The sequence below is a fragment of the Grampus griseus genome (genome assembly GCF_964374135.1).
Source record: "Grampus griseus genome assembly, chromosome: 17".
Classification (NCBI taxonomy): Eukaryota; Metazoa; Chordata; class Mammalia; order Artiodactyla; family Delphinidae; genus Grampus; species Grampus griseus.
The window spans coordinates 38,192,278-38,215,511 of record NC_139011.1 but is presented as its reverse complement, the minus strand read 5'-3'; the positions used below and the strand labels follow the sequence as shown (position 1 = coordinate 38,215,511).

Genomic DNA, 23,234 nt, shown 5'->3' with positions numbered 1-23,234 from the left:
GAAGAGTAGCCCCCGCTTGCCTCGACTAGAGAAAGCCCGCACGCAGCAACAAAGACCCAACGCAGCCAAAAACAAACGAAAAAATAAAAAATTAGAAGAAACATATTGTCTACATGTATACATGGTAAAACTCAAAAACAAAGATGAATTTAAAAAGTCAATGGCAAACTGTGTTTAGCATACCATTTCGGTAAATGAAAAAAAAAACAAACTACACTGCTAGTTGTTCAAAGATACATAAATATGTACATTTAAGTACAAATATGTTCCAGAAGGATACACACAAGAGTGGTGTTGTCCCTGGGAAAACAAGGAAGTGGGGATTGGGATAGAGTCGAAGGAGACTTCAAATCTATCAGTTCAAGGCACTTATAGGATCAAGAAAATACAAGTGGCAGCTTCTTTAAGAAATGAAGACCCCCCCCCCACCCCCAATGACATCCATCCTATGGAACCTACTGTATTTTTGAGGCCAAATGATGCTTTTACAAACAAAACACCTTGAATAGGCTTATGTTTAAATACTTCAAGACAAGTGTTCCCATCAAAATTTCCTCCCAAAGGGCAGTGTGCTAAACTAGGAAGAACATCTCCTGGGCTACAATCCTATCTGGAAATCATCTAATTCTTTCCAAGCATAAGAGTTGTGATTCGAAGTATTAAACCTTCAGTTTATATTCATATTTGAGTCCTCCCAATGATCCTGAAAACAGGTTTTCATTAGAAGTGCTGATTTGGGTTGGCATTACCTTTTGAGATGTAGTCAGAGTTTAGGCATTTTCCAGCTGGCGCAAATCTGTCTTCTGTTGAGTCCTGGCTCCCTCTAGTGGCTCTAGACTGTGTGCACACAAACACACAGCCACCACTCCCACACACTTTAGCTATTAAATACATGTTTCAACTTTCTCCAACTTGGGAAGGAAAATGCCTTCGTGGGAGACAAAACCTCCAACCAGTCCATCAAATGTACATATTAATCTAAAATATTTAACTTGAATATTGTCTAAAATTTGAAATAGTTCTCCATTTTCCTTGTTTTGCTCTGTGTACATCTCAGGTATAAAAGTTTTGCTTTCCAGTTTCATTATTTGTGTGACCTTTCCAAGCCTTGATTTCCTCATCTGTCAAACAGTACTATCTCAGGGCTCTAATCAAGACGGCGGAGTATAAGGACATGGAACTCACCTCCACAAATACACCAAAAATACATCTACGTATGTATTCTCACAGAATACCTACTGAGCACTAGCAGAAGACCTTAAACACCTGAAAGGACAAGAAAGATCTCCCCGTGAACCTGTGTAGGATGAGGCAGGGGTGGGGGAAGCGGGATGGGACCTGCGCCCCTGGGAAGGAGCTGTGAAGAGGAATCAGCGGCTCAGATGGGAGCACAACCACGTGCCACCTCTCCGTGCTCCCCAGCGTTGAGACGCCCGCGCCCGTGGGTACACGTGGGGGCTGGGTGCTGAAACTTGGGTTTAGAGGACAGACCTGGGGAGAGGATTGGGGTTGGCCGTGTGGAGACAGCCCAAAGGGGCTGGAGCGCGGTACGGCCGCAAGCAGAGGTGTACACAGAAGCCCAGGCCCACCATAGAAGCAAAGCGCCACTGTTAAGCAGCGCACGAAGGAGGGGGCAGGGCCCAGTGTGGCAGCCTCTTTCCTCTGTGTACCAGCCACTGCCCCAGCGGCCTCCGGGATCAGGTGCTGGAGGCTGTGCAACTTAGGAAGCAGGGCTAAACCTCTCCTCAGGGCTGTGAGACGCGGGTTTACACCTCCACCTCCAGCTTTGTAAACTCAGCACTACGGGACGTGGACTGATAAACGGGTGTCCCCATGGCTGGGACAGGTCTGGGCTGCCTCCATAGCTTCCACAGAGGGTCCAGGTGCGAGACTACTGCAGTCCTGGGACCTGACTTCAGTGGATCTGCGCTGGTGGCCTTGTGAAAACACCACCTCAGGGGTACCAGAGCCAATTGCCAGCACTCCTACGGTTGAGGCAGGACAGATGGCAGTGCCAACAGTGTACTCTGTGAGCCCGCACAAAAGGATGACAGGTTAACAATAGAGCGCACTCCCAGGCAGACAGCTCTGGCGGAGGAATACTCAGTGGCTCTCCTCCCAGTGGGAGCACTTCAATCCCACCTACCTCGCACCGCAGCTCAGAAGCGCAACTCAGAAACGGATCTGGGGGCTTCTACTCCAACAACTAGGGAGCAGATACTGTGCCTGACAGGGTTATAACAACCAAAGAGCAAAAAGAAGGCCCCACTTAACATCCGGTGCAGGCGCTGGTCACACCACCAGTCACACCCCCTTATCAAGGAGATAAGGACACACTGAGGAAAGAGGTGGCAGGCATCCATACTAAACACAGCCCTCGCACCAAAAATATTAAACCCACGCAGGCTACACAGGGATGCTCCTACATAGCCCTCCAAGATCACAATAGATAACTGTTTCTCCTAAACTCAGAGTAAGAGAAATACAAGTAAAATGAAGCAGAGGAATGACCCCCAGTTAAAATATCAAGAGAACTCCCCTTTGAAAGAACAAACAGATCTCTTCAGTCTGATAGACACCAAGTTCAAAAAAATAGATAATGAAAATACTGAAGGAATTAAGAAAGGCTATCAATAGAGATACAGATTACTGTAAAAAGGAACTAGAAACTCTAAAGAGGAGCCAAGAAAAATTAGAAAACTCATCTGCAGAGATGAGAGCTAAAGGCAGTGAACAGCAGATTGAATAGTGCAGAAGAACCAAGATAGAATAGAAATCACCCAATCAGAACAGCAGTCAGAAAGCCAAATGAAAAAAAAAAAAGAAAGCGATATAAGAGACCTATGGGATAATATAAAGCGTGCCAATCTATGCATAATAGGAATTCCAAAAGGAGAAGAAAGAGAAAAGGGGATCGAAAACGTATTTGAAGAACTTACGGCTAAAAACCTCCCAAACCTAGAAAGGAAACGGATATCCAGGTACAGAGGGTCCCAAACAAGATGAACCCAAACAGACCTACAGCAAGACATATTATAATTCAACTGGCAAAAGTTAAAGATAAAAAGAGGATTCTAAAGGCAGCAAGAGAAAAACAAAGAGTTAATTACAAGGGAATCCTCTTGCTGATTTCTCTAGAGAAACCTTACAGACCTGAAGGGAGTGGCAAGATATAGTCAGTTAAGTCCTGAAAGGGAAACATATGCAACCTAGGATACTCTACTCAGCAAGATTATCATTTAGAATAGGAGAGAGAAAGAATTTCTCTGACAGGCAAAAACTAAAAGAATACAGCAATACTAAACCTATCCCAGGGACTTCCCTGGTGGTCCAGTGGCTAAGACTACTCGCTCCCAATGCAGGGGGCCGCGCTGGATCCTTTGGTCAGGGAACTAGATCCCACATGCCGCAATGAAGAGTTTTCATGCTGCAACCAAGACCTGGTGCAGCTGAATAAATATTTTTTTAAATGCTCAAAAAAAAAAAAAATACTATCCTAAAAGAAATACTGTAAGGTCTTCTCTAAATAGAAAAGAAGCAAGAAGCTATAGGAAAGAGAAAATAAGCCAGTATACAGATTAAAAGAAAAAAAAATTTTTGTCAAAGCAGTAATAACCACAATGAACAGCAAAAGGATAAACATGAAGATGTAAAAGAAGACCTCAAAATCATGAAATGTGGAGGAGAGTAAGAAAATGTAGGGTTTTTTTAGAAAGTGTCTGAGCATATATGAATATTGTCTAAAGCACGTAAAGGAAGGGGTTAACATACTTGAAAAACAGGGTAACCACAAATCAAAAACATATAAGAGATTCACAAAAACCAAAAAGAGAACAGGGCTTCCCTGGTGGTGCAGTGGTCAAGAATCCGCCTGCCAACGCAGAGGACACAGGTTCAAGCCCTGGTCTGGGAAAATCCCACATGCCGCGGAGCAACTAAGCCCGTGCGCCACAACTACTGAGCCTGTGCTCTAGAGCCCGCAAGTCACAACTATTGAGCCCACGTGCCACAACTACTGAAGCCCACGCTCCTAGAGCCCGTGCTCCGCAACAGAAGCCACCACAATGAGAAGCCCATGCCCCGCAACAAAGAGTAGTCCCCGCTTGCTGCCACTAGAGAAAGCTAGTGCGCAGCAACGAAGACCCAACGCAGCTGAAAATAATTTTTTTTAAAAAGAGAACAAAAGCACAATATAAAATGAACTCATCAAACCACAAAAGGAAAAACAAAAAAGAAATAGAGAATCAACTGGGAAACAGGGTTTAAAATGGCCATAAATACATACCTATCGATAATTACCTTAAATGTCAATGGACTAAATGCTCCAATCAAAAGACACAGAGTGGCAGACTGGATAAAAAAAAAAGAGGCTACAATATGCTGCCTACAAGAGACCCAATTCAGGACACAGACTGAAAAGTGAGGGGATGCAAAAATATATTTCACTCAAATGGAAATGACTAGAAAGAGGGGGTCACAATGCTCATATTAGACAAAATAGACTTTGAAACAAAGACCATAGAGAAAGACACCATATAATGATAAAAGAATCAACACAAGAAGAGGTTATTACACTTGTCAACATATATGCACCCAACATAGGAGCACCCAAATACATAAAACAAATACTAACAGACATAAAGGGAGAAACTGAAAGGAATACAATAATAGTAGGAGACTTTTAGCACCCAATCACATCAATGGACAGATCTTCTAAACAGAAAATCAATAAGTCAACAGAGATCCTAAATGATACAATAGAACATTTAGACTTAATTGATACTTTCAGGACATTATATCCAAGAAAACCAGAATACACATTATTTTCAAGACACTTGGAACATTCTCTAGGATTGACCACATATTAGGGCACAAAATGAGCCTCAACAAATTTAAGATTATAGAAATTGAGTATCTTTTCTGACCACAAGGGCATGAAACTGGAAATCAACCACAGAAATAGAAATGAGAAAAAAATTATTACATGGAGACTAAACACGCTACTAAAAAACCTATGGGTCAACGATGAAATCAAATAGGAAATTAAAAATTTGAGACAGGACTTCCCTGGTGGCGCAGTGGTTAAGAGTGCGCCTGCCAATGCAGGGGACACAGGTTCGAGCCCTGATCCGGGAAGATCCCACATGCCGCAGAGCAACTAAGCCTGTGCGCCACAACTACTGAGCCTGCACTCTAGAACCCGCGAGGCACAACTGCTGAGCCCGCGCACCTACAGCCCGTGCTCTGCAATGGGAGGGGCCGCCGCAGTGGAGCCCGCGCAACGCAATTAAGAGTAGCCCCCACTCGCCGCAACTAGAGAGAGAGCCCGCACAGCAACAAAGACCCAACACAGACATAAATAAATTAATAAATAAAAAAAATTTGAGACAAATGACAATGAAAGCACAACCATACAAAATGTATGGAATGCAGCAAAAGCAGTTCTTAGAGGGAAGTTCACAGTGATATAGGCCTTCCTTAAAAAACAAGAAAAATCTCAAACAACCTAACCTACCACCTAAAAGAATTAGAAAAAGACCAAACAAAACCTAAAGATGACAGAAGGAAGGAAATAATAAAGATCATAGAGGTGATAAATAAAGGATGTTTTTAAAATAGAAAAAAAAATAAAAACAAGAGCTAGTTTTTTAAAAGGGTAAACAAAAACTGACAAACCTCTGGCCAAGCTCACCAAGAAGAAAAAGGACCCAAATAAACATAATAAGCAACGAAAAAAGAGAAATAGCAACCGATACGGCCGAAATACAAAACACTCTGAGAGAATACTATGAAGAATTATATGCCAACAAATATGACAACCTGGAAGAAACAAACAAGTTTCTGGAAACATACAGCCCACCATAACTGAATCGAGAATAAATAAATTGGGACTTCCCTGGTGGCGCAGTGGTTAAGAATCTGCCTGCTAATGTGGAGGACACGGGTTCGAAGCCCTGGTCCAGGAAGATCCCACATGCCGCAGAGCAACTAAGCCCGTGCCACAACTAATGAGCCTGCACTCTGGAGCCCATGAGCCACAGCTACTGAATCCCACGCACCTAGAGCCTGTGCTCTACAACGAGAAGACACTGCAATGAGAAGCCCACGCACCACAACGAAGAGTAGCCATCGCTCACTGCAACTACAGAAAGCCTGCACACAGCAATGGAATTAAAAAAAAAAGAAATTTGGGGCTTCCCTGGTGGCACAGTGGTTGAGAGTCCGCCTGCCAATGCAGGGGACATGGGTTCGTGCCCCGGGCCGGGAGGACCCCACATGCCGCGGAGCGGCTGGGCCCGTGGGCCATGGCCGCTGGGCCTGCACGTCCGGAGCCTGTGCTCCACGACGGGAGAGGCCACAACAGTGAGAGGTCCGTGTACCGCAAAAAAAAAATAAAAGAAATAAAAATTAAAAAAAGAAATTGAACAGACTGATCACTAGACATGAAATAGAACCTGTTAAAAAAAAAAAAAATTGCCTACAGACAAAAGTCCAGGACCAGATAGCTTCACAGGTGAATTCCACCAAACACACGAGGAACTTATACCAATCCTTCTTGAACTCTTCTTCCAAAAGACTGAACAGGAGGGAACACTCCCAAAGACATTCTATGAACCCACCATAACCCTGACACCAAAATCAGACAAAGACACTACCAAAAAAGAAAATTACAGGCCAGTATCTTTGATGAATATAGATGTAAATATTCTCAACAAAACATTAGCAAACTGAATCCGACACCACATAAACAAGAACCAAGTTGGATTCATCTCAGGGTCACATGGATGGTTCAATATACACAAATCAATGTGATACACCACATCAATGAAAGAAGACAAAAAACACATGATCATCTCAACAGATACAGAAAAACCATTTGATAAAATTCAACATCCATTCATGATAAAAACTCTTACCAAGAGATATAGAGGGAATATGTCACAACATAATGAGCTATTTATGACAAACTCATAGCCAATATAATATATTCAATGATGACAAGGTAAAGCCTTCCTGCTAAAATGTAGAACATGACAAGGATGCCCATTCTCACCACTTCTGTCCAACACAGTATAGGAAGTCCTAGCCACAGCAATCAAACAAAGTAAGTAAAGGTATTCAAATTGGAAGGGAATAGGTAAAATTGCCACTATATGCAGATGACATGATACCATATATAGAAAACCCTAAAAACTCTACACAAAACTACTAGAACTGATAAACGAATTCAGCAAAGTAGCAGGATACAGCAAACATACAGAAATTGGTTGCATTTCTTTACACTAACAATGAAAAATCAGAAAGGGAAAGTAAAAAACCAGTTCCTCCTAAAATCACATCCAAAAAAATAAAATACTCAGGAATAAACCTAACCGAGGAGGTGGAAAGACTTACATGCCGAGAACTATAAAACATTAATAAAAGAAACTGAAGATGATTCAAAGAAATGGAAAGATATCCCATGTTCTTGGATTGGAAGAATTAATGTTGTTAAAATGGCCATACTACCCAAAGCAATCTACAGATTTAATGTGATCCCTATCAAATTAGCCATGACATTTTTCACAGAACTAGAACAAGTAATCCTAAAATTTATATGGAACCACAAAAGACCCAGAATTGCCAAAGCAATCCTAAGGAAAAAGAACAAAGCAGGAGGCATAACCCTCCCAGACTTCAGACAATACTACAAAGCTACGGTAATCAAAACAGCATGGTATTGGCACAAAAACAGACATATGGATCAATGGAACAGCACAGAGAGCCCAGAAATAAACCCACAAACCTATGGTCAATTAATCTTCAACAAAAGAGGCAAGAATATACAATGGGGAAAAGAATTTCTTCAGCAAGTGGTGCTGGGAATGTTGGACAGCCACATGTAAATCAATGAAGTTAGAACACACCCTCACACCATACACTACAATAAACTCAAAATGGCTTAAAGACTTAAATATAAGACACGACACCATAAAACTTCTAGAAGAGAACTTAGGCAAAATATTCTCTGACATAAGCTGTACCAATGGTCAGTTTCCCAAGGCAATAGAAATAAAAGCAAAAATAAATGAGAACTAATCAAACTTATAAGCTTTTGCACAAAGGAAACCATAAACAAAACAAAAAGACAGGGCTTCCCTGGTGGCACAGTGGTTGAGAGTCCACCTGCCAATGCAGGGGACACGGGTTCGTGCCCCGGTCCAGGAGGATCCCACATGCCACAGAGCGGCTGGGCCCGTGAGCCATGGCTGCTAAGCCTGCGCGTCCGGAGCCTGTGCTCCGCAACGGGAGAGGCCACAACAGTGAGAGGCCCGCGTAGCACAAAAAAAAAAAAAAAAAGACAATCCATGAACTGGGGGAAAATATTTGCAAATGATATGATTGACAAGGGCTTAATTTCCAAAATATACAAACAGCTCATACAACTCAATATCAAAAAAACCCAATCAAAAAATGGGCAGAAAACCAAAATAGACATTTCTCCAAGGAAGACATACAGACGGCCAACAGGTACATGAAGAGATGCTCAACACTGCTGATTGTTATAAACATGCAAATGAAAACTACAGTGAAGTATCTACCACCTCACAACGGTCAGAATGGCCACAATTAAAAGTCTACAAATAACAATAACAAATGCTGGAGAGAGTGTGGAGAAAAGGGAACCCTCCTACACTGTTGGTGGGAATGTAAATTGGTGTAGCCACTAGGGAGATCAGTATGGATGTTCCCGAAAAAACTAAAAAAAAGTTGCCATATGACCCAACAATCCCACTCCTGGGCATATATTCAAACAAAACTATAATTCAGGACTTCCCTGGTGGCACAGTGGTTAAGAGTCTGCCTGCCAATGCAGGGGACACAGGTTTGAGCCCTGGCCTGGGAAGATCCCACATGCCACAGAGCAACTATGTCTGTGCGCCACAACTACTGAGCCTGTGCTCCAGAGCCCATGAGCCACAACTACTGAAACCTGTGCACCTAGAGCCTGTGCTCCACAAGAGAAGCCACTGCAATGAGAAGCCCACGCACCACAATGCAGAGTAGGCCCTGCTTGCCACAACTAGAGAAAGCCTGCGTGCAACGACCCATCGCAGCCAAAATAATAATTCAAAGAGATACATGTACTCCTATGTTCATAGCAGCACTATTTACAATAGCCAAGACATGGAAACAACCTAAGTGTCCATCAACAGATGAATGGATAAAGATGTGGTACATATATACAATAGAATACTACTCAGCCGTAAAAAAGAATGAAATGCCATTTGCAGCAACATGGGTGGACCTAGAAATTATCATACTAAGTGAAGTCAGAAAGACAAATACCATATGTTATCATTTAAATGTGGAATCTTATCTGTGACACAAATGAACTTATCTATGAAACAGAAACAGACTCACAGAGAACAGACTTGTGGTTGCCAAGGGAGGGTGGGGTCAGGGAGGGATGGAGTGAGAGGTTGAGGTTAGCAGATGCAAACTATTATATATAGGGTGGATAAACAAGGACCTACTGTATAGCACAGGGAACTATATTCAATATCCTGATAAACTGTAATAGAATATAAAAAAGATGTATATGTTTAAATGAATCACTCTACTATACAGTAGAAATTAACACAATATTGTAAATCAACTATAGTTCAATAAAAAAGTACTACCTCATTGGATTGTCATAAGGATTGAATGGGTTAACACGTACAGTACTTACATGTTACGTTAGATACTATGTTTTTACTCTTCAGTAGCCAAGAGTACTGCACACAAGGATGATACTTTTAACTGTATGTTAAATGGATTCTTTGCTTATCTTACCTGAGGAGAGTACTTTGGCAGACTCCCACTCCTACATTATCTTTTTTTTTTGGTGGAACGTGGGCCTCTCACTGTTGTAGCCACTACCGTTGCGGAGCACAGGCTCCGGACGTGCAGGCTCAGCGGCCACGGCTCACAGGCCCAGCCGCTCGGCGGCATGTAAGATCTTCCTGGACCGGGGCACGAACCTGTATGCCCTGCATCGGCAGGAGGACTCTCAACCACTGCGCCACCAGGGAAGCCCCTACATTATCTTTTGAAGCAAATAGGTAGGAGGTAGTAAATATAATAAATGGTAAATGTACAAGATGTTCAAGACCTACTATCAATGAGGGAAGAGGGAAAGAAACAAGATGCCACTGAAAGCAGAGAGAGTGCAAGTCTAAGGAGTAGCTGGAAGAGCTGCAAGAAATCAAAGAGAACTGTTTTCTATGAACTAGATGATCATCGTCTAGAAGGCCCAACTAACGGCATTTGCTACCAGCCTAAAGTTTTCTTTCTTCTCTATATACCTTTTGCTCCTGCTTCCATATCATATCGATTGCAATTAACATACTCCACAATATCCAGACTCTTCTTTGGGACCTTCCTATTTCTAGGCCTAAAAACAGGTAGCTCAGCATTAAGTATGGATTAAGTCCAATTGACTGGAATTTCCTGCAATCCTTGCATATTAGAGCTTCCCAGCCAAACACATTACTGTTAAGTCCCCTACATACGAACCTTCAAGTTGTGAACTTTCGAAGATGCGAACCTGCCCTGTATGCCAGCAGTTGTACTGTACTATTGTACTTTCCAAGGTACTGTACTGTAAGATTAAAAATGTTTTTTTTTTATTATTTGTGTGAAAAGTATTATAAACCTATTACAGTACAGTACTATATAGCCGATTGTGTTGGGTACCTAGGCTAACTTTGTTGGACTTACAAATAAATAGGACTTAGGAACACGTTCTCAGAACTCGTTCATATGCAGGAGACTTACTGTACTTTCATTATAATCTGAAAAATATATTTTAAAATGCCACCTTAGACCTTATTTTCTCCAAGTCTGGCAGCACTTTAATGGCACTTCATCACAGTTGCCCTAGGCCAGAATGAATGAGGTATGTTTCCCATCTACTAGTTCTAGACTCCTTTCCTCTGAACTTTAAACTTTCTGCTGAAACGATGACTGCATAAAAGCCACATATCAAGGTAAAATCCAAATGGTCTTACAGCATATTAACACTACCTAGAAGGTCCTAGAAATTATAAATTATTTTTCCAAAAATCATAATTCCAAAATGCCTACAGCCGAAGTCATGCAACAGAACCTTTACAAAGAAATGGTACACCGGTAGTCACAATATTGTATTCTTCGGGTACCATCCAAACCTTAAGAAATTGGAACTAGTCAACCTTGAGGGGGAAAATAATCCAAAAATAACCCAAAGGGACTTCCCTGGTGGCGCAATGGTTAAGAATCCGCCTGCCAATACAGGGGTCACAGGTTTGAGCCCTGGTCTGGGAAGATCCCACATGCCAGAGTAACTAAGCCCGTGCACCACAATTACTGAGCCTGCGTTCTAGAGCCTGTGAGCCACAACTACTAAAGCCCGCGCCTAGAGCCCATGTTCTGCAACGAGAAGCCACCACAATGAGAAGCCCGCACACTGCAATGAAGAGTAGCCCCCACCCACCGCACCGGAGAAAGCCCGTGCACAGCAATGAAGACCCAACGCAGCCAAAAAAAAAAAACAAAACAAAACAAAATAGCATGAAAGGTCAATTTGAAAGAAGAAATTGATCAAGTAAGTAATAACCACACAAACTTCCTTAACCAAAAGACAAACATTTCAATGACCATGGAAACAGACTAACAGCATTAGAAATCAGCAGTAGTCTGACCAAGGAATTCTTATCAGAGATAAAGATTTTATAACTGTGGCTCTTAACCACGAGATGCTGTGAAAACATGGTGACGCTTGGGGGTGTTGTTACAATAACATGGAAGGAAAACCAGGAATGAGAAACATCAAGCAGTATCCACAATCCTCCACAACAAAGAACCGTCCCATCGAAAAATGTCAGTAGTACTCCCTAATCGAGAAAATTTGAGTAAATGAACTGGTAAGAAAACTCTAGTTGATGGCCACTCTCCAAATTATACCCACAACCTTAGATTAACTTCAGATATAACCTAAAATCATGCAACATCTAGCTTGAAAGAAACCAATTCCCTCACCTGTGAAAGTAGGAATTTGACCCACCCATGGCTGTTACATAACTATTAAGAGGTAGCCTTCTGACTCCAAGTTCAGTAAATATTTCCTGGGTAGTGTACTGAAGGCATCCACATCTCCTATGGCTCATTCGTCTACCACCAAAAACTGCCTACCCAAGTTGATTGATTCTGAAGACCAAAAGACATTTCTGACACTTCTGGAACCTTAGAACCCAACACAAATTGTGCAGGGTATACCCTACCAGCAATATTCAGCTCTATAAATCTAAGTCAACATTCTTCCCCCAAGTTAACTCCTTTGAATGTTCCAAAGGATATTATTAAATGTGGGAAAAGGTTTACATAGGACATACTTGGGAGATGTAGTATGCAGTTTCCCCAAAATCTGAACACCAAACCTACCTCACAGTATATCTTTTAGGACTATAATTATATAAAACACTTTGCAAAACTGTGGAATTAACACTATTGAAGATCTAGGAATATTCTTAAGTTGTCCAAGTACACTTCTTCTACCCTAACCACTGCACATCCTTCGGTAAGACCTTGCTTCATTAAACAGAACTTCTCTCAGCCTGTGAAAATTTTGGGGTGGAAGGAACATACTTCACTTAATCCTCTTTGCTACTCAGATTTGGTGGATTTAAGCTGGACTGTAAATTGCAATTCTGGTTAGATTCTGGGTATGGAACCTTGCTGCCTCTGACATACTCAAATATAAAATAACAATAACCTGAGACTGAAAATGATGAAAATTAATAAGTCTCTTAAAAATCTAGTACAGGAAAGGAACTCAGTGCGCTCCCTTTACAAAAACAGGGAAAGAAACAGCAATGTCTGGGAAGTCTTACCAATATATCTAGCTGCCCCATGCCCTCTAATCCTAGCTTCAGGAAGGTACACTGAAACAAAAAGAAATTTTAAAAAATGACTGAAATGAATACAGTATTTTTAAAACAAGCTCTGGCCAGTTTTATTAAAGAAAAATTGTGCATGATTTACTTTTCACCAGTCTGTTCTGGCATGCTTCTAATGATATCAGAATCACCTAGAAAATAAAACACAATAATTTTACAATTCATTTAATGTCAACAGGTAATCATCAAATTAGCAATTGTTATCTTCAAAAGTTATTACACTAGCTGTGCTACCATTTCTCAAGGTTGATAGGATACCTAGAGTCACAGACATTTCCCACATAAGATTCATCATGTAAATCAGACTTAGTTTATCACCAGCATTTATAAAACCAGACCTAGGAAAAGAACTAGGTCCGGGGACACATGCATGGTCTTAATATAGCGAATGTTTAGCCTGCCCTGATTATTACAACATCAGAACAGCGAGAATATTCGCAGTATTTTATGAATTAATTAAAAATTCCTAAGTTCAAAACATGACATGTTTTTGTAGGCCCTTCTTTTTCTCAACTTAATTTTATCCATCTGTTCTCAGACAGCCAGTAAACGTTCCTTTTTTCTACCGTTTCACCTGATTATTCTGTCCCTTTATAATTTCACCTTTTACCAAGGCCCTGAAGTCATCATTTCTTAGGTGCTGCATGAAATGAAACTCATGATCTCAAAATAAAGAGAATTTCATTTATAAAAAGGTAATTCTGTACTGACCTTCATTATCAATTCTCTGTAAAATAAAATTACAGGATATCCCTTGCTGTATCCAAATCCTCAACATCTGAACTTAGAAACTAAAGACATTTGTATAGCAAGAAATACTTGTATTACATCATAAAGGAAAAGAATTACTTTATGATTTAAAAAGCATACCTGGATCAATGATAGCAAGTGTGCATACTCTGTAGTATTTTCCACACGCTGTGCCCAATTCAATATTATTGCCACTGTAGTGATGGACACCAGTTTTGGCCAACATGGCATAATACTCTATTTCAGATTTCCTTTGGGAACCAAAACAAGGTAGATAAATATCATACCAAGTAACACAGATTAAATGTTACTTCTCTCATCAGTTCTAATGTTGGTAAGGTCTTCAAACAGTAAGCCAGTTATTACTTTTAAAAACATTACCATATCCATTATTCAATACAAATCATCCTTCCTTGGATCCCTTACAAGGGATGGGACAACCAGTAAATACCTGTGCTTGTGGAAAAGAGTAGAGTACAAAATAAAATTATCATTTACTTAGCATTTACTATCGCCAGACACTTTACATTATAAAATTCCCATGACAACTTCTAAGCCGTTTCTATCACCCTCTGGCGCTCTGAAACCTAGATGGAGAGTGATATTACAGGTATACCTCAGATACTGCATATTCATTCCAGACCACTGCAATAAATCAAATATTGCAATAAAGCTAGTCCCAGGAATTTTTTAGTTTCCCAGTGCATACAGAAGTTGTGTTTACTCTATATTACAGCCTATTAAGTGTGCAACAACATTATGTCTAAAAAAGCCAACGTACATACATTAGTTAAAAAATACTTTATTGCAAAAATAAATAAATTAAAAAGCTGCCTATCACCCGAACCTTCTGAGAGTCGCAGTAGTAACATCAAAGATCAGTGATCACCATAACAATAGAGAAAAAGTCTGAAATATCTCGAGAATTACCAAAATGTGACATAGACATGAAGTGAGCAAATGCTGTTGAAAAACTGGAACTTACAGACTTATTCAATGCAGGGTTGCCACAAACCTTCAATGCGTAAAAAAAAACAAAAAAAGCCACCCCACAGTATCTACGATGCACAATAAAGTGAAGTGCAATAAAACCAGGGATGCCATATGCTTGCACTTACCCAGAGTTAGCAGTTTTGTGTCCACTAAGTAGGCAGACGTGAATGGTTTTACGAATTTGAAGGGAGTCCTAATACATTGTTGCCACTACTCACTCAAAGTGTGCAGCCGCAGACAAGTAGTGCCAAAAGGTGCTTGTTAAAAATGCATTATCTCAGGCCCCAATCCAGATACATTAAATCAGAAATTGCATTTAAACCAGATCATTCGTGACTGTGTGCATATTCATGTTTGAAAAGCACTGCTATAGAAGGTAAGCATGAAAGGTTTGGAATAAGACCAAAGGTTTGGGAGGGGATGGGATGGAAAAAGAGATCTCTCCAGGCTTTGCCAATTACCTACAGACACTATATAAAATGCTGTGAGGTTATGTATTACCACAGAAAATCAACAAGGGAAAGGGACTGAAAACACGGCTTATATTCTGCATGGTCCAAGTTTCTTTAACTTATTTAAAATACCCACTAAATTCAGTTTCAAAACAGTGAGGCAAGCAAAAACTGGGTGAACTGGGAACCTGCAGCTCCACAGGCCAGCCTGAACTTCTCTGATCTTAGCTTTTCTACAAGTTCATAAAATGAACCTCTTTTAAAGCATCTTAAAGTTAAAAAAAAAAAACGACCCAAAAGGCAGGACACATGGACAAACAAATTATGTTTCTGCGCTGCCCTCAAACTTGGACGTTCTCTGGTTTTTACCCCTTCTGCCACGCATTTCTCCCAAAGAGAACCTCATACGAGGAGAGAATATGATGAGGGAGAGAAAAATCAAGAGCCCAAAATCAACAACCGTTAAATTATTCTCCAGGTGTCCCTCTGTAATACAAAATTTTACATGATACCCAGTTTATGCTACCCAGATTGCAAGTTCACATTCCCGGATACTCGCTCACAACCAATTTGCAGTGGGCGACAAACATACTCAGGTTCTTTCAATTACCTCAAGGCTGGGCAGTTGTTGGCGAGGATGACCAGTTTCGCTTTGCCGTGTCGGATCATTTTCAGAGTCTGCTTGTACCCCAGCACGTACTTTCCACTTTTCATAACCAGTTGGAGCCTGGAGTTGATCGACTCCAGTGACTTTTTCTACAAAGCAAACATGTAACACGGACTTGAAGGCCTTGTTTGTAACCACTTAAAACTGGATCCAGCTTCCTGGAAGCTGAACCCCTTAACAAAACCTCCGCAGAGGGTCCCAAATCCCTGGGAGAGTCCTTCGGATTTATTTTGGACCCCTACAAAGCCAGCGGAGACGCTGTGCGCCCATTGTGCTCGGACCCGCCCGCCCCGGCCGAGACTCATCTCTCCATGTGAACAGGCTTCCGGCCCTGGCCTGCTACACTCACCGTCTTCTTTGCGGCCACCATCTTCCTGCCTTAGGCGCGAGACGCCCCCAGCCTAGAACACAGAGGACAAGACAGGAAGTTTAGGATGCGAAGCTCCAAACGGCAACACCCTGGACTCCCCGCGAGGCCTAAACCTCGGTACGGAACAGCCTACTCACCCACTGCAGCCGCCAAGATGGCCGGAGAGCGAGAAAGGAAGGAAATCCCACAATGCCACGCTCTTCACTTCAGGGCTGAGACCCCGTGACCGGAAGCTGAAGCAAATCACAAGCGGAAGGGGCGGGGCAAGAAGAGAAGGGCTGATGTGGGTATCTCTAGGGGCTTGGAATTGGTTAGGCAGCTGGCTGGTGCTGTTCGCCTGCCGGCTGCGGGCCGTAAACCTCGCCGTCTGTGTTGTTCCGCTGCTCATAGCTGAGGACTGAGGAACGTAGAACCGGACGCGAGTTGGAGAAACCGACTGAGAGTGAGGCGGGAGGGGCGGTGAGAAGAGGCAGCGGCGGCGGCGGCGGCGGCTGGACCTCGGTCGTAGCGCCGCTGAGTGCATCTCTGCCCCAAGTCGGGGCTCTTGAGGAGACTCGGGGAGGACCGGGGTGTGCCGCAGCTCCCGGGTCTACCCTCTGCCGTCGGTTGCGCCGGGGCTGAAGAAGCTCCGTGCACTCCCCTGCACTCACCCAAGTTGCCTGTACAAGTTGTCAGAGAACGGTGGCGCCCCCCTCTGGCTCCCCTAAACTCACCTCTTTTGTGGCCTGTTAGTGGGAACTTGTAAGCCGAATTTTCACTGGGGGTGATAACAGGTCTAATTAAAAATCTTTTTGTTGTGAACGTTGGACAGATATCAGTAACGAACCATTCAAAATATTAGGCACAGAAAGTCACCACCACACACACACACGCAAAAAAAGGTAAAATCTGACCAATAGGTAAGCTGTCATCGTGTGTCAACTTCTAGGAATCTATCCTACATTCTCATGCCCAAAGACATGAGAATAAGGATATTTAGTTCAGCATTAATTTTTAATAGCAAAACAAAAATAGAAACATCAAATGTTCATCATTCTTAACCAGTATATATGTTGGTATATGCATAGACAATTCAAGTCTGGAAAACTAATCATCGGAATGTAACTTGGATGAGAGATAAGAGTAGGTGGTGAGGAGAGAACATTTACTTTTACTTTGTATGTTTCAGTACTGCTTGAATTATTTTACATTGTATTATTTTACAGCACGCATTGTTACGTAAAGAGCTCCTTTTTAATAAAAAAAGTGGTTGTTTTCAATAGAGCTTGTGAAACGTCAATTATATCTTAAAGCAGTATTTTTCAAAGTATGGCTCCCAGATCACCTGATTCAGAATCACCTGGAATTCTGAGTCCTGGGCCCCACCCAGGTCTGTGGAAGAAATCTTTGGATGTAGGGCCTGGGAATCTTGAGGTTAATGAGCAGCCTCCACGATTCTCATATATAAATTTGAGAAGTCGAGAGGAATGAAATAGCCTAGTTGGTTCTGAGGCATGCATGCTTAGACAGAGACACAAACTAATGATGCCTTACACTTTTATAATGAGCTCTATACTTTGAATGCTTTTTAATATCTACTTTCCCTCAAAGTAATCAGGCCAAATATTACCCGCATTTTAGAAAGTATATGATTAAAGCACTTGAGGTGACTTTCCTCGGTGCTTTTCACTTTATAATACCAAATTTCTGGTCCTTAATATATGTCCTCACTATATATATTTTTTGTTTTGTTTTCTTAATGTCCTCTCTCTCTCTCTCTCTCTCTCTCTCTCTCTCTCTCTCTCTATATATATATATATATATATATATATATTTTTTTTTTTTTTGGTACGCGGGCCTCTCACTGTTGTGGCCTCTCCCGTTGCGGAGCACAGGCTCCAGACGCGCAGGCTCAGCGGCCATGGCTCACGGGCCCAGCCGCTCCGCAGCATGTGGGATCTTCCCAGAGCAGGGCACGAACCCGTGTGCCCTGCATCGGCAGGCGGACTCTCAACCACTGCGCCACCAGGGAAGCCCCGTCCTCACTATATTTTAAAGAAAGGCCTTAGGTGCTTTCTCACAGGGATCTTACCATGGTTGTGTACTGGAAGCCCGGGAAGCCCAAAGTACTCATTCATCCATACATTCATATATATGAACCATGACCACAAAATGTTTGAGAATTCTTCCTAGGGTATCTTAACTGATTTTTGCCATATCTTTTTGGAGATATATTTAGGTTCTTGGTTTTTCTATTTAATACCTGCAGGACTTTGGTCAAATTGTCTAACCTCTCTAAGCTTCAGCTTCCTCATCAAAAAACTGGAATAATAATGTCTACCTCATGGCATTGTTATGAGGATCACAGTAAACATAACGGTGTATGAAGCACCTAGAACAGGGCCGTGTACATAATAAGTGTGCAGTGGATGTTAGTTCTCTTCCTCAGCCCCACTCCTATCTCCCTAACTCCCCACTGCAGCCACCCATCCACAGCTTAAGTTGTGGTTCACCACATTGCAAACCCCAAACGCTAGGGGAAGAAACACTTGCCACGCAAGAACGACAGTCAAATCCTTTGGCTCGTGAAGATTTTGTAAATATTTCCACACTTGTATTTATTAGAGCAGGAGTTGGCAAGCGTTTTCTGTAGAGAGCCAAATAGTAAAGATTTTAGGCTTTTGGGCCATATGGTCTCTTTGGCAACTACTTAACTCTGCTGATGTAGCACAAGAGCAGCCACAATATGTAAATGAATGAATTTCATTCATTGAATGAATGAGCACGGCTGTGTTCCAGTCAAACCTTATTTACAAAGTCAGGATTTGGCCTGCAGGCCATACTTTGTTGACCCCTGTGTTAGAAGATGACTATTACTTTCGTTAAAAATAGCTACTTTAAGTCACGTCATTATTCTAAAGAGATGTGTATTGAAGTATTTACAGATGAAGTGTCATAATATCTGCAACTTACTTCCAAATTGCTAAAATAAATGTAAATAAAATCCTAAAATAAATGTAGATAAACAAGTAGGTAGAGCAAATGCAGCAACATGTTAACAACTCTTGACTTTACAGTGCGGGGCGGGGGCGGGGGAGCGGTGAGGTGGGACTCCCCTGGTGGTCCAGTGGTTAAGACTCTGCGCTTCCACGGCGGGGGCCTGGGTTTGATTCCTGGTCAGGGAACTAAGATCCTGCATGCCCTACAGCATGGCCAATAAATAAATAAGTAAAACTACAGAAAAAAAAAAGAATATTTTAAAAAATAAAAATGAAAAACCACATGGGGGGCATACAGGTATTCATCGTACTATTCAACTTTTTGTGAGTTTGAAAATCTTCATACCAAAAAGTCGAGGAATTTATATGTTTCAAGAAAGGACTTTGCCATTCAGACATTATTTTATTTTTTCTGGATGCTAGTCTGTAGCATTTCAGAGTGATTTAGAAAGAATACCAACAGGTAAATGTGACAGGACAGAATTCACACAAGGCTCTCTGGTTTTCCTTCCCCAAAATCACTGCTCTAAATTTCTGAGAATTCTGCAGACACCTGCATTTATTGTGCTTTTGGTTTTTACTTGCTATGAGAATGAAAAGTGACAGGCTGCATTCCCTGTTAGAGCAAATACCAACAAGATCATCTGCTATTCATGGGTTCAGTACACTGGCCCATCCCCTTATTGTTAAGCAGTTAAATCTATCATATTCGTTGTCATAACTCAGCCTTCATATTCTTAAGGCACCCTGGACATTAAACATGCTCAGAAATAAAGCAGGGAGAGGGAGGGATTGTGAATCCAAGTGAAAAGACCCTGTAAACTCAGTGAATGTTGGTGGCCTTTCAGCTAGCTAAACATACATACACTGAGACATGAATTCTGAACCCATAGAGGACAAGAGGGAATGAATGCCACCTATTCCTCTCCACCCTTTCTGCCTCCACAATAATGAAGAATCCAATGTATTTCTCCTATACCCCTTTCTGTTCAGACTGGGAATGCTCCAGACTGCACTGCGTTAAAAGTAGGGCAGAGAAACACCTTCTCCTATTTTCTTAAAAATAATTTTTCCATTCTTCAAAATGGGTATATTTTTATACTCTTGCATACAAAGAACCCAGAGCACTTTATTCACTATTTTACTGTGGAGGAGTGACACTTTTGGAAAGTAGAGTAGTTTTACATTTCTTAGAGTCAGTTTTTGAAATTTCAGTGTTAAATGAGATTCCTGTGTTTCTAAGGGTCCACAAAAGTATGACGTTTTACGTTTTATTTTTAATAATTTGAAAAGTCTAACATATACTTTTATTCTTAATAAAGCTATAATGCACAGGCTTCTTTTTTTTCTCTTTTAAGTAAAATTTAATTCTGTAACACTGCATGTCATGCTGATCAGAAAATGTCCCTGATTACTTAATGGAGAAATAGATAATAAATGCAATTTTGTGACAACATCATAACATGGGTATGTCAAAGAAAAGTGATAAAAGGAGTCCTTGAAGGTAAAAAAGATTTATGAACTATGCCTTCAAGATGTACCACATCAGCCTGTAAAATCACAGTATCAGTTATGATTCCGTATTATCAAGATAGGACTAAAGGAATAAGGACTGGTAATTGCTAAGAATGAGTGTGGTCTGGGAGAGGGGAGGGAGAGTAAGCATTATATCTTAGCTTAGATACTTATTTTGTAAGCAATAGAAACAAGTTAGCCAGTTAAGCAGAAAAGGAATTTATTTTGTAGTTCACCAAATGAACAGGAAGCCTGGAGAGCAAGAACTGGATCTGTGTATACTGGTCATGGGGGAGGCACCGCCATTTATTAGTCACTGGTTCAGAGCACACTCTGCAAACCTCAGGACAGCATCCCAACTTTCAAAGGTGCTTCACCTTGTCTGTGCCATAACTGAGTGCCACCCTATCATCCTATAGGTTTGGCTTCTTCTGGATGATGAGGTATATGGAAAGACCGGTAAATCACATAGAAATTAACCTATTACCTTGCTTGTCTCATAGTAAAGTGAGTTCTTTGATAAGATATGATACTGAATGTAATGTCTTGATGGATGTGTAATGGCTTGATAATACCATCCCCTAATTGATGGTGTTGGCAGAGGCATGATGGGCAGGAAAAGCAAATTTAATCCAGTGTGTATTACAGTAAAGATTCTCTACTGTCCCCAAAGAGGTCCAATAAGTCTTCCGCAAGCAAGATCTTCAAAGTAAGGATATCATTTCAGAGGCTTACAGTTGGTTACTGTTGCTGCTGCTGGCAAATCAGGCACTCAGCCAGGAAAACCATGTTAAGTGGTGTGAGCCCGTACATACCTTCTATCCTTGTCATTTCATACTTGAGCCCATTGAGCAAGCATTGGGGTGTCTCGTGAGAAAGATCTCCTAACATCCGTGGGGCACCTGATTATTACTGTTCACCTGATTATAAAATGCTTCCTCTGAAAGAAATGGAAGAGACCATGACTTGACTAACAAGTTACCTCTGAGGCAAAGTAAGATACCCAAGTCAACTCCTAAAACATAATTGATGGGGAAAAGGGGGAACTTACCTGGGCTCAATAAGCCCTGGTTTAGCACGAAAGCATTAAGAGGCAGAGAATTCCAAGTCATGTATTTATGTTTAATCTGTGAGTGATTGCATTCCTTTTTGTAACAATGGAGTTTTGAAAATTTTCACTAGCTAAATAAAATGTGGCTTTCACTTAAAAAAAGAAAGAGAATCATCTGAAGTGGGAGCCTGCTATGAGCTGACTTGTGGCCCACCCCAAAGTCCTATGTTGAAGCCCTAACCCGCACAGTGGCTCAATCTGGAGACAGAGTCTTTAGGAGGTAACTCAGGTTAAATGAGGTCATAAGGGTGGAATCCTAATCTGATAGGACTCTGGCTTTACAAGAAGAGGAAGATCTCCCCCCCTCTGCAACCCCCCACGTGAAGACACAGTGAGAAGGTTGCCATCCATAAGCTAGAAAGTAAGCTCTCACCAGAAACCACATCGGCCAGCACCTTGATCTTGGACTTCCTAGGCCCCAGAAGTATGAGAAATAAGCATCTATTGTTTAAGCCACCAAGTTTATGGTGTTTTGTTATGGCAGCCCACACTGACTTCTACAGGGCCTTTTGATAACATTTATATGAGAAATATTTCCCAAATCTAGGCTTATTCTGAAAGGTCCATCCACATTCCTCCTTTAAACTTCCTGGCACAAATCCTGTATTCTCAGTTCTTGACTTGGAATCCAGCCAAATCATTAGCCACTTTCAAAGTACTTCTCTTTCCTTGGGGCACAGTAACCCCAGGTAGAAGGTAAGGAGAAGAATCACAGTACATATTTGTAATGTTATGAAGCGTACTTCCTCAAAGATACCCAGTCTCCTCTTCCTACCAAGGGATTTGTGAACCGACTGCTGGATGGCCAAGGCTTCATCAGGCTTGCGCTGCAGAAGGGAGAGGGAGAGGAAGATGGAAAGAGAGAATAGAGACAGCATCGGGAGGGGAAGGAGAAGGGAAGATTGGAATGAAGGGAGGGAGGGAGGGAGAGACCTCTAAGTATATGGTAATGTCCATAGCTGTGTACCCCATGACCCATAGAGGGAAATATGACAAATTTTAGGCAATTTGAGCATCAAAATAAATAATGATGGTGTTATGAGCTGATCGTGTCCCCACCAAATTTGTATGTTGGAGCTCTAACTCCCTATACCTTATAATGTGGCTGTGTTTGAAGCTAGGGCCTTTATAGAGGTAATTAAGGTAAAATGATGTCAATCCAATATGACTGGTGTCCTTATAAGAAAAGGAGATTAGGAGGCTTCCCTGGTGGCGCAGTGGTTGAGAGTCTGCCTGCTGATGCAGGGGACACGGGTTCGTGCCCCGGTCCGGGAAGATCCCACGTGCTGCGGAGCGGCTGGGCCCGTGAGCCATGGACGCTGAGCCTGCGCATCCGGAGCCTGTGCTCCGTAACGGGAGAGGCCACAACAGTGAGAGGCCCGCGTACCGCAAAAAAAAAAAAAAAAAAAAAAAAAAAAGAGTAGCCCCTGCTTGCC

At 41.8% G+C, this 23,234-nt stretch overlaps 1 protein-coding gene across 1 annotated transcript; it reads right to left on the bottom strand.

Annotated features, from left to right (window-relative positions):
• Window positions 1-12,986: 12,986 nt before the first annotated feature.
• On the bottom strand, window positions 12,987-16,416 carry RPL30 (ribosomal protein L30). Its single transcript, XM_082674554.1, has 5 exons — window positions 16,332-16,416; window positions 16,174-16,225; window positions 15,768-15,913; window positions 13,833-13,963; window positions 12,987-13,093 (listed from the first exon to the last, which is right to left on the bottom strand). The coding sequence occupies exons 2-5, from the start codon at window positions 16,192-16,194 to the stop codon at window positions 13,044-13,046; spliced, it is 348 nt and encodes a 115-aa protein (XP_082530680.1). The 5' UTR covers window positions 16,195-16,225; window positions 16,332-16,416; the 3' UTR covers window positions 12,987-13,043.
• Window positions 16,417-23,234: the final 6,818 nt, after the last annotated feature.

What these genes read in the sequence shown, in the direction of transcription:
- RPL30 (XM_082674554.1), bottom strand. Translation starts at nt 16,194, where the DNA reads ATGGTGGCCGCAAAGAAGACG. An exon ending in TGGTGGCCGCAAAGAAGACG is followed by an intron (nt 15,914 to 16,173) that starts GTGAGTGTAGCA and finishes TTTGCTTTGTAG; the next exon opens with AAAAAGTCACTGGAGTCGAT. An exon ending in AACAACTGCCCAGCCTTGAG is followed by an intron (nt 13,964 to 15,767) that starts GTAATTGAAAGA and finishes TGGTTCCCAAAG; the next exon opens with GAAATCTGAAATAGAGTATT.